Source organism: Plecotus auritus (assembly GCF_963455305.1).
Source record: "Plecotus auritus genome assembly, chromosome: 4".
In the NCBI taxonomy this organism is placed as follows: domain Eukaryota; kingdom Metazoa; phylum Chordata; class Mammalia; order Chiroptera; family Vespertilionidae; genus Plecotus; species Plecotus auritus.
This window is the reverse complement of record NC_137775.1, coordinates 56,069,309-56,082,823: the sequence shown is the minus strand read 5'-3', so window position 1 is coordinate 56,082,823 and position 13,515 is coordinate 56,069,309. Positions and strand designations below refer to the sequence as shown.

Below are 13,515 nucleotides of genomic sequence, written 5' to 3'. Positions count from 1 at the left end.
TCCAAAATATACTGTCCTATACTTTTAAGCTACTCTGTGTTTTGCCTCTTCTATATTTTAAGTAAAAATAATTTATGAATTGCACTGGTATTCTTATGTAAGATGTACTAAGGTTTTCTTAGATAATTTGTTGTGGTAACATCACAATAAAAATAAAATCACATTCAGTATTGATTAGGGTAGACATTTTCTGACTGTATATTTGTGCTAGAAACCCAGGTAGCAGTTGGATACTGAGGACCCAATGATAATATAAGCCTACATATGCCTAAATAATACCTTAATTTTAATTTAACAGTACAGACATTAAATGCAAAGATGTAATTAGCCATTTCTCCCTCTTAATTTTTCTTCAGAAACACAGTTCTATTTAAATTAACCAAAATGTTTTTTTAAACACTTCTAAAAACAACAACAAATACCTTACTTTAAAAATATTTAACTGTAAAACTTAGGAGAAGCTTTTAAAGTGGAATATGGGTGAATTATTCTAAAAATCCTAGGGTATTATTTAGAATTATAATTTTCTTGATTATTTTTCCCCAAATAAAATTAGAAGATAGTTAAATATAATTTAAGATAGTAGACATAATATTATCAAATCATCTATACTAATAAAAGGGTAATATACTAATTAGACCAGGTGGACCGGACATCTTCCGGACATCCAACTTCCTTCCAGACATTTAGGGGCCGACCAGGCCGGCAGGGGAGGGCATTTAGGGGGCGATCAGGCCAGCAAGCAGAGGCAGTTAGGGACGATCAGGCAGACATGTAGAGTGGTTAGGGGTGATCAGGCAGGCCAGCAGGGGGGGCAGTTAGGCGGCAACCAGGCTGGCAGGGGGGCAGTTAGGAGGCAACCAGGCCAGCAGGGGAGGGGATTTAGGGGGCGATCAGGCTGGCAAGCAGAGGCAGTTAGGGGTGATCAGGCAGGCAGGTGGAGTGGTTAGGGGCGATCAGGCAAGCCGGGAAGGGGGCAGTTAGGGGGCAACCAGGCCAGCAGGGGAGGGCATTTAGGGGGCGATCAGGCCAGCAAACAGAGGCAGTTAGGGGCGATCAGACAGACAGGTAGAGTGGTTAGGGGCGATCAGGCAGGCTGCCAGGGAGGCAGTTAGGGGGCAACCAGGCTGGCAGGTAACCATTTAGGGGGCGACCAGGCTGGCAGGGGACCAGTTTCGGGGCAATCAGGCCAGCAAGCAGAGACAGTTTGGGGCGATCAGGCAGGCAGGCGAGCAGTTAGGAGCCAATGGTCCCGTATTGCGAGAGGGATGTCTGACTGCCAGTTTAGGCCCCATCCTGCAGGGGTCCCAGACTGGAGAGGATGCAGGCCGAGCTGAGGGAGTCCCCCCCCCCCCCGTGCACAAATTTCGTGCACTGGGCCTCTAGTCTAAAATAATAAAAGTGTAATATGCTAATTAGACCAGACGTCCTTCCAGACGAAGCCAGGGCTGTGAGGGAAGCCCAGGTCCCAAGTGCCTGCCGGCAGCCAGAGGGAAGCCCGGGTCCCAGGTGTGAGAGGGAAGCCGGTGCCAGCAGCTGGGGGAAGGAAAGCCTACTCTTGCATGAATTTCGTGCATTGGACCTCTAGTTATTAATAAAGCATGATAGTATTTTATAAGGCTTTACTTATAAAATTTGCTTATCTATGAATACAATAGCATCACTTGAATACCATCATGCAGCCTACAGAAGGCATGTAACTTTCCATTAGGTTATACCAGGTGATTGACTAGAATTGACACTTTATATCTATAAATCAGAAAGTAATTGGAAACCAAATTATTATAAGTGCATAAGCAGAGAAAGATAATGCAAAAGGGCTTGAAATTAGAAACATTAGAAACAAAACAGAAACTGTAAAGTTACAAAGCATAGAAAGGAACCTTTTAGAAATAACCAAAAATGATAGCTTAAGACAACAAATAAATAAGAAAATGAATCTGCAATGTAATTGGGGATGGGTACTGGCAACATCAATTCATTACAGTATAGAAAAATATTTTTCTTAAATGAGGAAAGAATATCTCTACCTTTCTGTTATGGACTAGTCTACTCACCTCAGATGTTTTCTGAGCAAATATTTCCACATAGCCTCAACTGACTGCCTGAGAACACTCAATATAGCAGCTTATATTTGTTGATTTTTTGTGTGCTTTCATGACTCCCCTAAAATTCAAGGTTTAGTTTCACCAATCCCTCCAAAATGGAAATTCCCATTCACCTAGATTACTCTTTATCCTTTTTTCATACCCAAAGTCTAACTTCTGGCTTAGACTAAGATTATCCAGTGCTTCTGTACACTCAATATTCCTCTAATCAGTACAAAATCATTCTACAAAACTCATCCTTTCTCGTCAATAAAAAGTCAATATCATGCCGAAACCGGTTTGGCTCAGTGGATAGAGCGTCGGCCTGCGGACTCAAGGGTCCCGGGTTCGATTCCGGTCAGGGGCGCGTGCCTTGGTTGCGGGCGCGTCCCCAGTGGGAGGTGTGCAGGAGGCGGCTGATGGATGTTTCTCTCTCATTGATGTTTCTAGCTCTCTATCCCTCTCCCTTCCTCTCTGTAAAATATCAATAAAATATATTAAAAAAAAAAAAAAGTCAATATCATTATCTTCTTTTAAAAACAATAATTTGATTTCTATTACTGAATTTACCAATAATGCTTAAACAACTATAACATTAAAATTAGCTATTCAAAATATAAATAGCCTCTGGAATATTATTATTGGCTCTTTCATTAACCCATATCACTGAAATTAAAATTAAGCATAATAATTCTGGTGAAACCCTCTTGACAAGTTAAAAAATCTAAAACAAAAATTTATCTAGAACATATAGTTTATTTATTATTTTTGGTGGTTGTTAGTCTTATTTTGAATCTCATAATTGAGGTATCATTCATTCATTCATTCAACAAACATTCATTTAGTGCCAATAACTGATAGCCACTCTACCAAGTATTTGAGATTTAAAAGAGATCAATCAGTCTCTATCCTGGAAGAACCAGTGTCAGAGTTTCAGAAGTCACAAACTCAAATGCTTACAGGTGCCAGCCAGGCCTGAAAAGGACTGGATATAAGATAATAGGGATGAGTGAGAACTATGACAAGCTAGAGAGGGCATCCTCATCTACAAGCAATTTCAGTATTTTTTAAATATTATATAAGCTTAAACTTTCTGGGACCTACGAGTTTATGATTTTTTTGTTAATATGGACCTAACTACACACAAAATAGTTATTTACACTAAGTGTTTTTAATAAAGATGTTTAAAGGCTTCTGAGAGAATAAAAAAGTAATTATAATTTCACTATCATTCACCGTTTTATTCAAATATTTACTGAGTACTAATTATGTATCCATTTTAAAAAAGAGACAAACAGGAGGAAAAGGTAACACATATAACACTATGTATCAAGCACTGTTCTAAGCACTTTACATACATTAATTAATTTTAGCCTCATAAGAATCTTAAGAAGTATGAGCCACTATTATCCCCATTTTGAAGGTGAAGTTTAGAACTTAACATAGGTCACACAGAAAGGAAGTGAAACCCCAGAATCATTCTGGCTCCAGAGTCCATGTTCTTAACTGTTCCTCTAAACCAGGGATTCACATTCCTAGTCTAAGTTATAAATATGCTCCTTTGGCATATTCCCATAGCACCCTGTGCTTCCCTCCATCACAGAATTTTCCTGTTTAATTGTTTGACTACCAAATTGAGCTGTGGATTATTTAAGATCAAGAATCACATCTTATTATCACTGTATCCTCAGCATCTATTACAGTAATATGGCACAGAGTAAGCTCTCACTTCAATAAATATGTGCTTCAATAAATATAAAGTGAAGAGCACAATGACAGGATTAGTAAAAACAGACTAATACGTATCAATTAGGTAGAATACACATGGAATATATTATATCCCAAAAACTTGTATAAAATGAAAACATTAAAAATTATAAGAAGTTTAAAAGCTATTGGTTTAATTAATATACAGATTATTAAAGGGGTAAGATATTTTTTAAATACTAAAATCATCATTCATAGTTAATAACTTTCTCCAAACTACCCCATATAGCCTTCATATCGCCAGTGAGGACAACAGTAAAAGGTTCCTAACTGGTCTTCTTGATTGTAGGTTAACCTCCTTTCTCCAAACTATTTCTCACTACTACTAGAACTGACTCTAAAACAATTCGTTTTGTAACAATCACATCTAAAAAGCCTTGAATGCTCCTCACTGCCTATATGTAGTCCAAATTTCCTTAGCATGTTTTTTTTTAAAGTTCTTTCCCCCCCCCCCCACCCCACCCCCAGGGAAACCTCTCCTAAATCTTTTCTAAAATGTTTATCCAAATTGCAGCTGGTAAGAAGTATAGGTGAGTATTTCCTTTATGGGTAGAAAAACATGACCTACTAGTTTGGAAAAATACTAAGCATTTTTGGAGGAATGCAAGAATAGAATGAATATTTAGCCATAAACACATAAGTGATACAATTCAAAATAAAACTAAATACAAGAGTGGCTGGTCTGAATGTCACAAGAAAAAATACAAAAATTACAGAGATAAAGAAACCAAGAAAGAGGTTAAATATTTTAATTTGAGCATAAATGGAAATCACATTTATTTGTAAAATATAATTTTAAGACTTTCAAACAAAGAACAATATGGTAAATTGCAAAACAATCTACTTCACTGAATACATCCTTTAGCCCTGGCCAGTTTTTCTCAGTGGTTAGAGCATCGCCCCATGGACCAAAGAGTCATGGGCTTGATTCCTAGTCAAAGGCATATACCTGGGTTGCAGGTTCGATCCCTGGCTCTGGGCGTGTGAGGGAGGCAACCAATCAATGTGTCTCTCTCACTCTCTCACATCAATGTTTCTCTCTCCCCTCCTCACTCCCTTCCATTCTCTCTAAATATCAATGGAAAAAACATCCTCAGGTGAAGATTAAAAAAAAAAATCTTTTTTTAAAATATATTTTATTGATTTTTTCCAGAGAAGAAGGGAGAGTGACAGACAGTTAGAAACATCGATGAGAGAGAAACATCGATCAGCTACCTCCTGCACGCCTCCTACTGGGGATGTGCCCGCAACCAAGGTACATGTCCTTGACCAGAATCGAACCTGGGACCTTTCAGTCCGCAGGCCGACACTCTATCCACTGAGCCAAACCAGTTAGGGGGGAAAAAAATTCTTTATTTGAGTAAGTGTGTACTGAAGAATTAACTTTACCAAAAGAGAGGTCTGGCCTATGCCCTCCACTACTGGAAGGTGACCTCTAGCCCCTGGAATGTCCTGCCTGATGAAAGTATCTTTGCTTGCCAAAGAGTTTAACAATATGATTTATGATGGGGGCTTTCGATTATGCCATATCAGTTCTGACGTCCAGAGGAACTGGAGACTACCCAAACCTCTGGGAGGGGCTGGAAACTAAAGGTCAGCCATGCAGGTGGGATGTGACTGAACCACAATATAAACTTTGGATCTCAAACACTTAAGTGAGCTTCCCTGGTTGGCAATATTCTAATATCGTCATACATGCTAACCAGGAGTAGGTAACACCATCCATGACTCTTCAGGCACAGGACAACGAGAAGCTTATCATTTGGGCCCCTCATAGATTTGCCCTATGCGGCTCTCTTTTGGCCTCCAGTTACAGTAAAACTATAATCATAAGTATAGTGCTTTCCTGAGTTCTGTGAGTCTGTTTGGTAAATTATCAAACCTAAGTGAGTCCCTGGGGATGGCAGAATTTGTAGCCAGCCGGTCTGACATGAAGGTGGCCCTGGGGATTCCCATACTTGCACCTAGTGTCATGTAAGGGCCATGCTGTAGGGGACTGATGATGCAGTTGGCCTGAATTCATTGCAATATAAATTTTTGTCACTGTGTTTCTATAGTTGACACGATTTAGACTATCCTCCAAGTCACAGGCATTAGCAGGAAAGCATATGACTTCCCTGTGGGGCATTATTGTCAAGAGGTTGTTCAAGGCGGGGCAGACTGTAGAATGATGCCATAGTCGCCCTGTCAGTTAATGGGTAAAGTGACCCAGTTAGCCACCACAGATGAGATCTTTAATAGACAGTGAACATCTCTGGATGAGGACAACCCATACTGAGATACCATATGGCATTTATCTGTAAACTAAACATGTTTTACAGTCTAATAAAGTACCAGGAATAAGGAAAGAGACTTTAAGAAATAAACTTTGTTTTCTACAATATAAAAAGCATATAACATTTCCCTTATTCTCTGTATCAATTTTGAGCTACTATAGAAATAGTTCAAAATCATATAAAAATAGAACCTAAGATTTATATCTAAACTACTATATAAAGTACTTCATTTTGCTGTATAAAATAGCAAAATATATCTCTGGTATAGTGATTGTATTTCTAGTACTTAAAGGTAAGCATTTATCAACAATTTAATGTAGCAAATAATTACATGGTTCACCAGACTTTTATATATACCTTTAAAGAATATGTGCTTTCATCAGCTGTACTGTCATTAACCTCCTATGTGCAACTTAAAATTCTTACTATTTCTCTTTAATACATCTACCTCTACATTCTCTCCCAGAAAGGCCCCATCCTACTTCAGCCTAGTGAGTCACACTCCTCTTCTCACAGGGTATACACATATGCCTAAAGTATATGTGGACATGTATGTGCCCTCAGAGTCCCTAGGCTAAGACCAGGTATTCTAAGAACATGTCAAAAAAAAAAAAAAAAGGCAATCTATAAAAATATGGAAAGAAATGAAAATCCTTGTGAATAAAGAAATGGATAGAACTAATATATGCATATTTCTCTTCTTTTTTAATATAACTTATAGCATATTTTCCATTGTTTTTTGTTGTTGTCGTTTTATTAAATTTACTGGGATGACATTGGTTCATAAAACCATACAGGCCTCAACAAAACATATGCGCACTGTATGGTGCGCCCATTGCCCAAAGCAAAGTTTCTTTCCGCCCCCATTTCCCCCCTTCCCCCACCTCCACTGACCAATCCCCCACTCCCTTTCCCTCTGGCTGTCACCACATTGTTGTCTGTGCTATGTGTTAAATATATGTGGATTTTTTTTGCTTAATCCCTTCATCTTCTTTCATCCAGTCCCCTTATCCTCCTCACCAATAGTAGCTGTCAGTCTGTTCCATGTATCCATGCCTCTGTTTCTATTTTGTCTGTCAGTTTAACTTGTTCATTAGATTCCACATATAAGTGTCAGAAGGATATATACACCCCTGTGTTCATTGCAGCATTATTTACAATAGCCAAGATCTGGAAACAGCCCAAGTGCCCATCAGAACATGAATGGATAAAAAAGCTATGATACATTTATACAATGGAATACTACTCAGCTATAAAATAAATAGATAAATAAAAATGATTCTTTTTTAATTGGCCTTCAAACTAGAAATTCAAATAAAATTGTGATTTGAGAAATTGCTTCTTGTTGTTACTATTTTGTATGCTTTATTATTACTATGTACTAGAGGCCCGGTGCACGAAATTTGTGCACTTGTGGGGGGGTGTCCCTCAGCCCAGCCTGCACCCTCTCCAATCTGGGAACCCTCGAGGGATGTTTGACTGCCATTTACAGGGATCGGGCCATGGGGGTGTGGCCAGCCTAGGTGAGGGGCTGAGGGCTGTTTTCAGGCTGGCCACACCCCCTTCAGGGTGGGGGTCCCCACTGGGGTGCCTGGCCAGCCTGGGTGAGGGGCTGATGGCTGTCTGCAGGCTGGCCACATCCCCCGGGCGACCCAAGCTCCCAGCACCTCCTTTTATTCTTTTTTCAGTGCCTCCTTGAGTGGATGCCAGGGCCGGCTGGAAGCAGGTATCTGGGATTTATTTATCTTCTATAATTGAAACTTTGTAGCCTTGAGTGAAGGCCAGGGCTGGCCAGGGCAGGTGGGAAGCTTGGCTTCCTCCATCACCGGGGGCAACCCAAGCCTCCTGCTCGCTCCAGCTCTGTGGCCGCTGCCATCTTTGTTGGGTTAATTTGCATACTCGCTCCTGACTGGCTGGTAGGTGTAGCGGAGTGATGGTCAATTTTCATGTTTCTCTTTTATTAGTGTAGATATTCAGTTAAACACGGAACAACTCATTATCCCTGCACTGTGTTTGATGGATCTGATTACATAAAGGAAAAGGCTAATACAGCTATACTAATAAAGTCCTAAAATCAAAATTATCTTCAAAATTTTAAAGGTATACAGAAATGAAATGTCTATGAAAAAGTATGCATTTTTCCACAGTTATAAACTGTTTAAAACCACATAAAAATTGGCTTCCCTCATAAAAATGATATATACTTCCCTGACAAAGGCTTTATCATTCATAATATCACTATTTACCATTCCCATTAGCAAAGATAATAATAAGATTTTGAAATGGAGGCCTGGAGAAGGGGCAGAAATGAGGTGAAGGGGATCACTGGAGGGTAGAGGAGACATCTGTAATACTTTCAACAATAAAAATAAATTTATTTGTAAAATTCATAATAAAAAGAAGACTTTCTAGAGCAATAATCTGTCAACTACAGCTACTATCCCATATCTGGTGTTACTAGTTTTCCCCTTTAGACCAACTCTGCTGTAAAAGGTGCTTTCCTTCTGTATTTTACAACCAAAAACAATTTCAAGAGAAACTCAGAACACAGAAATAACAGTAAGAACTGAAACGGAGGAAAAATGAGACTAATAATAAAAATTCTAAATATTAGGACTTCTTTTTTAAAAATCATATCGTTTAAAAAGGGGGTTATATAAGCTGAGTATAAAGAAAAAAAGAAAGAGCATCACGGTTCTCTAATGAAAAACTACTTTGAAAGCTGTTCAATATAACTGCTTCAGATCCCTAAAGAACAATTCTTATAATTATCCACTGCCAAATATTTCTAAGAAGTACTGATTTTGACTAATGAAACTATACTAAGACACATTTTCTTAAATGCTGAACTTTGAATGAAGACGGCACAAGCTGTCAAATTAGTTTTTAAAAAGCAAATGCAAACTGAAACAATTTGGCTTCTGCCCAAATTTACACTCTAGTTATAATTTAGAAAATATTTCCGTAACAGTACATAGCTCCAATTAGCAGTCTTCCACCAAGGGTGTGGCCCACATTAAGTGCCAACATTATCCTTATTCTACCAATTGGGAAGAGCACAGAAGTGTACAGGCTCTTGTAAGCACCCCTATCATATGTCTGCTGCCAAAAGAGGCACAAAAGGCAAGCAGTGAACTGTGAGAAGATGACAGCAGTAGAAGTCTACCAACATGCCCTGACCGGTTTGGCTCAGTGGATAGAGCATCGGACTGCGGGCTGAAGGGTCCCAGGTTCGATTCCAGTCAAGGGCATGTACCTTGGTTACGGGTACATCCCCAGTAGGGGGTGTGCAGGAGGCAGTTGATCGATGTTTCTCTCTCATCGATGTTTCTGTCTATCCCTCTCCCTTCCTCTCTGTAAGAAAATCAATAAAATATATTTTTTAAAAAAAGTCTACCAACAGCCCCATGCCAAGAAGGCATTATGCAAAATATTAGTGAAAAAAGAATAACTCTCTATTTTTTTTCTATAATATATTTATATATTGAAAAGAAAAAGGCTCAATAGTGCTGGAATTACTGCTAATATTATATTCAAGAAGAAATACTAAATTGAGTGGACATGAGTAGAAGCAGGTAAAATACAACAAAAACTTCTATCATCTAACTTATGAGATTATATTGGAAAGGAAATTAAAACATAATTGCATAGGTTGCTACATTTGCTATATTATTGTCATAACCATTCCTCTTCCCAAAAATAACTTCATAGTGCATCTTTACTGTCAAATATTATGCAGCAGCTAAAAAATAATGTTGTAAATCCCTATCCATTGACATGGAAATATTTTTAAGCCACTCTGTTAAGTGAAAAAAAAAACAAGAAAAAAAACTGTTCCAGAATATTTAATATGATGCATTTTAAGTGTCCAAACAACAAAAATAAAGAAAACTTTCCGTGTGTGTGTGTGTGTGTGTGTGTGTGTGTGTATATATATATATATATATACACATATATATATATGTGTGTGTGTGTGTGTAACTGATTAGTTTAAATAAGACTATATACTAAAAACTGCTGACTTCAAAAGGCCTGACAAGTTATTTTCACTCTTACATAACTCTGCATAGCTTACAGCTTTTTAAAAAACATAGTATGAACCATAATAGCTATGAATCAAAAACTATTATGAGAAACAAAAAAATAACCTAGTTTAAGTTTCCATCACTGAGAATCTTACTAATGAGAAGACCTGTTAACTGTGCATGTTTATCCAAAAGAGTACAATATTCAAGAAATTTCGGGGAAAATCAAGACAATTCAGCAGAAAATATCATTCATATTCCTCTCCCAAGATGAATTAGGTTACATTATAAGTGTTATTTTAAAAATGTTACCTTTCTTGAAGTATAAATGTCAAAAAATGGCTTATTTCTGACACTAAATGGTTCCTGTGTTTTGTCAATGAGCCCAGTCTTCATTTTTTCATGTCGAGGATTTATTATTTCTCGTTCTATACACTGAAGACGAACATTAAAATCACAATCTCCAACTGGTTGTGCCTGAATTAAATGAGAGAGTTATTTAAATTTCAACTCTAAAAACTATTTATTCAGCATAATTATCAAGACTTTCACTTTGTACATAGTAGTTTAAGTAAGTTACATCCTTTGGAGTTCTCCAATATAGATCCTACACAACCACATATGCCAGCTCTGAAAATTAATTTGACTAATGATGGAAGCATATCTAAACATACACATACACACACACACACACACACACACACACACAAACACACAGTTATTTCAAAATTATAAATGTATAAAATAGTATGGGAAAATGGTATAAATCTACTCTAATAACAACTGATCCAAAATTTTCACATCTGAATTAAAGTATTAATATACTCACTAATTGTTTTTATTATTTATATACTTATATGCATAGCCCATGAACAGAGGCAATAGGGTAGTAAAGACCTGGGGAGGGGGGGAGAGGTAGGAATTGGGAGAAAGGTGAATGGGGTGGGGGAAGGGGGAAATTGGAGCTATTTGTAATACAATCAACAATAAAAAATATATTTGAAAAAAAAAATTTTAAAAAACAACTTCTGTGGCTCAATGGATACTAATATGGAAAAGATACTGTTTGCCACATTTATATCCAAGAAAGAATTAAAATACAGAAAAGATAACTAATTCCTATACATTGTGAAGAGCATGATTGGCAACCAAATAGAAAAATTAAAAGAACAGATCATTTGAACCTATAATTAAATAACAAACATCCAAACAAGTAAAAGCAAACATAAAATATGCTTTACTTCATTAGTAATTAGAAAAAAATCAAATTAAAAACAAGATATCATTTCCCACATAGCCATTTGGCAAAAATTAGGTAGTAATACCAACTGTGATAAATTGGTACAACTACTTCTGAAAGAAATTTAGCAAGGCAGCTAATAAAGCTTAATTAAGTTGCTAAATTAATTAGAATCTCCATGTTGTAGGAAATGAGGGACTGGACTTTTTTAAACACTTCCCGAGTGACCACATCCCAAGAATGAGAACTGTCCTAAAGAAACTTGGACACATGTGCATTAAGAAAAAAATATATAAAACTATTCAATACAATAATTTAACAGCAAAATATGGAAACCGATATGTTAATCAAGAGGAATAAAGATAAATTCCATACATTTATACAATATAATAATTAAGAGTAATTAAAGAGAATGAACCAAACCTACGTGCATTAACACATATAAATCTATACAAAATAATGTGGAGCAAATGTTGTGTACTACAGTACAGTACTATGACATTTATGAAACACTAGAAATCCTACAAAAGAACATCACATATATTTTATAAACATACATTGATAGTAAAGGTATCACAAACACTCATGGAGATAATAAACACCAAATTCAGGGTAGGAGCTGTTGCTTCCGGGTAAGAGGGTCAAGGATAAGATGACAGAGGTGTACACAAGAAACTTCTGATATTATACATATAATGATTTATTTCTTATTAAAAGGAGAGTGGAGTAAAAAAGACAAAGTTAATCTTCAACAAATCTAGTGGTAGGTACATAGTATTCCTTATATTGTTCTCTATACTTTTACATATGCCGAAAACTTTCTTTTTCTTTTAAGAATTAGAAGGCTATTGTCTAAGACAAAGTTCCCAGGCTAAGAGATGAACCTGCACTGAACACATTTTAAAGCAGAGCTCAATATCAAGAGGCAAAGGAGACAGCACTCCCCCATACACAAAGAAACAAAGCCACACCCACCCTTTGTCTTGTTAGGGGCCAATGAACATCATTCCAAGATCTGTGGTAAGAGTAAGTCAATTTTGGAAAGCATTACTTTTGAGGAATACAGTAGCCACAAACAGAACAAGATTAAAACTTGATGATTTCTGACCTTGAGTTTCCTAGGTTTGAAATAGTTTGAAATATACGTAATTCAACAACAAATGAGATATATACACATTGAAAATTTCCTGGAGAAAATAAGTCATCTGGATTAATATATAATCTTGAATCTTAATACTGCCATTCAAAATATACATTCCCCCCCAAAAAAAGGTTTTTTTAACTTTTATTATAAATCCTCAAAATCTTAAAACTTAACACTTTTAATTCCAGAATTTTTAACTGCTTTCAGTCTGCTTGGAATACTAAATGATTATGCAATCTGAATAATATATTTCTAGAACAATAATTATACCTTTTCATAGATGTACACTACTGAAAGAATTTCTTCCATTTACAGAATTCATCTTGTACTGTCTAAATAATTTCAACACTGAATTAAACATTAACAGGCAATTTGATTCTTGGCTAGTCTAAAACTGTAGTAAATGGGTAGAAAATATAATTTCAACTTTTTTATATCTATTCACAAAAGGAGATTTTATATTTTGTTTTTAGGTTTACTTAATAACATTTTACAATATACTATCTTGTTTTACCACAGTTAAACTGTTTTTCTTTAGTCGCTTGAAATAACTAAATAATCTAAAGACAAATGTACAAAGTATTAGGCAGTAAGGGAAAGAAAAAATGTACAAGTGTTGACAAAAAAAATCAAATGAGTAACTTGAAAGTGTCACAATTTTTCTTTCCTACTCTAAGGCAATAATGCTTTTTACTTGTTAAAAACATCTATTATCTCAGTGACAATCCATTTAGAAATTACAGAAGGTACTTACATTGAATTTAATTATGTCGTAAATCAAATATCTAGGTACAGCTTGTCCATTTACTTTATCAATAATCATTTCCTTAAAAGAGAAAAAAAGAAAAGTTTCTTCATTCTCTAACAATAATTTCTTTAATTTGACTGAAATATAACAGACACACAGAAAGTACATAAACCATCAAAATACAACCTGATAAAATTTCAAATGAACACATTTATAATACCCAGATTA

General features: G+C 36.3%; 1 protein-coding gene across 4 annotated transcripts in view; it reads right to left on the bottom strand.

The window, feature by feature from the left end:
- The window catches only part of RNGTT (RNA guanylyltransferase and 5'-phosphatase), a 213,952-nt gene that overhangs the window by 133,615 nt on the left and 66,822 nt on the right, over positions 1–13,515 (bottom strand). For all 4 annotated transcript variants that reach the window (XM_080666815.1, XM_080666813.1, XM_080666814.1 and 1 more), the window contains exons 10-11: positions 13,294–13,365; positions 10,468–10,632 (exon numbers count right to left, since the gene is read on the bottom strand). In XM_080666815.1, coding sequence (XP_080522941.1) covers positions 10,468–10,632; positions 13,294–13,365 — 237 coding nt within the window. The remainder of the gene's footprint in view (positions 1–10,467; positions 10,633–13,293; positions 13,366–13,515) is intronic.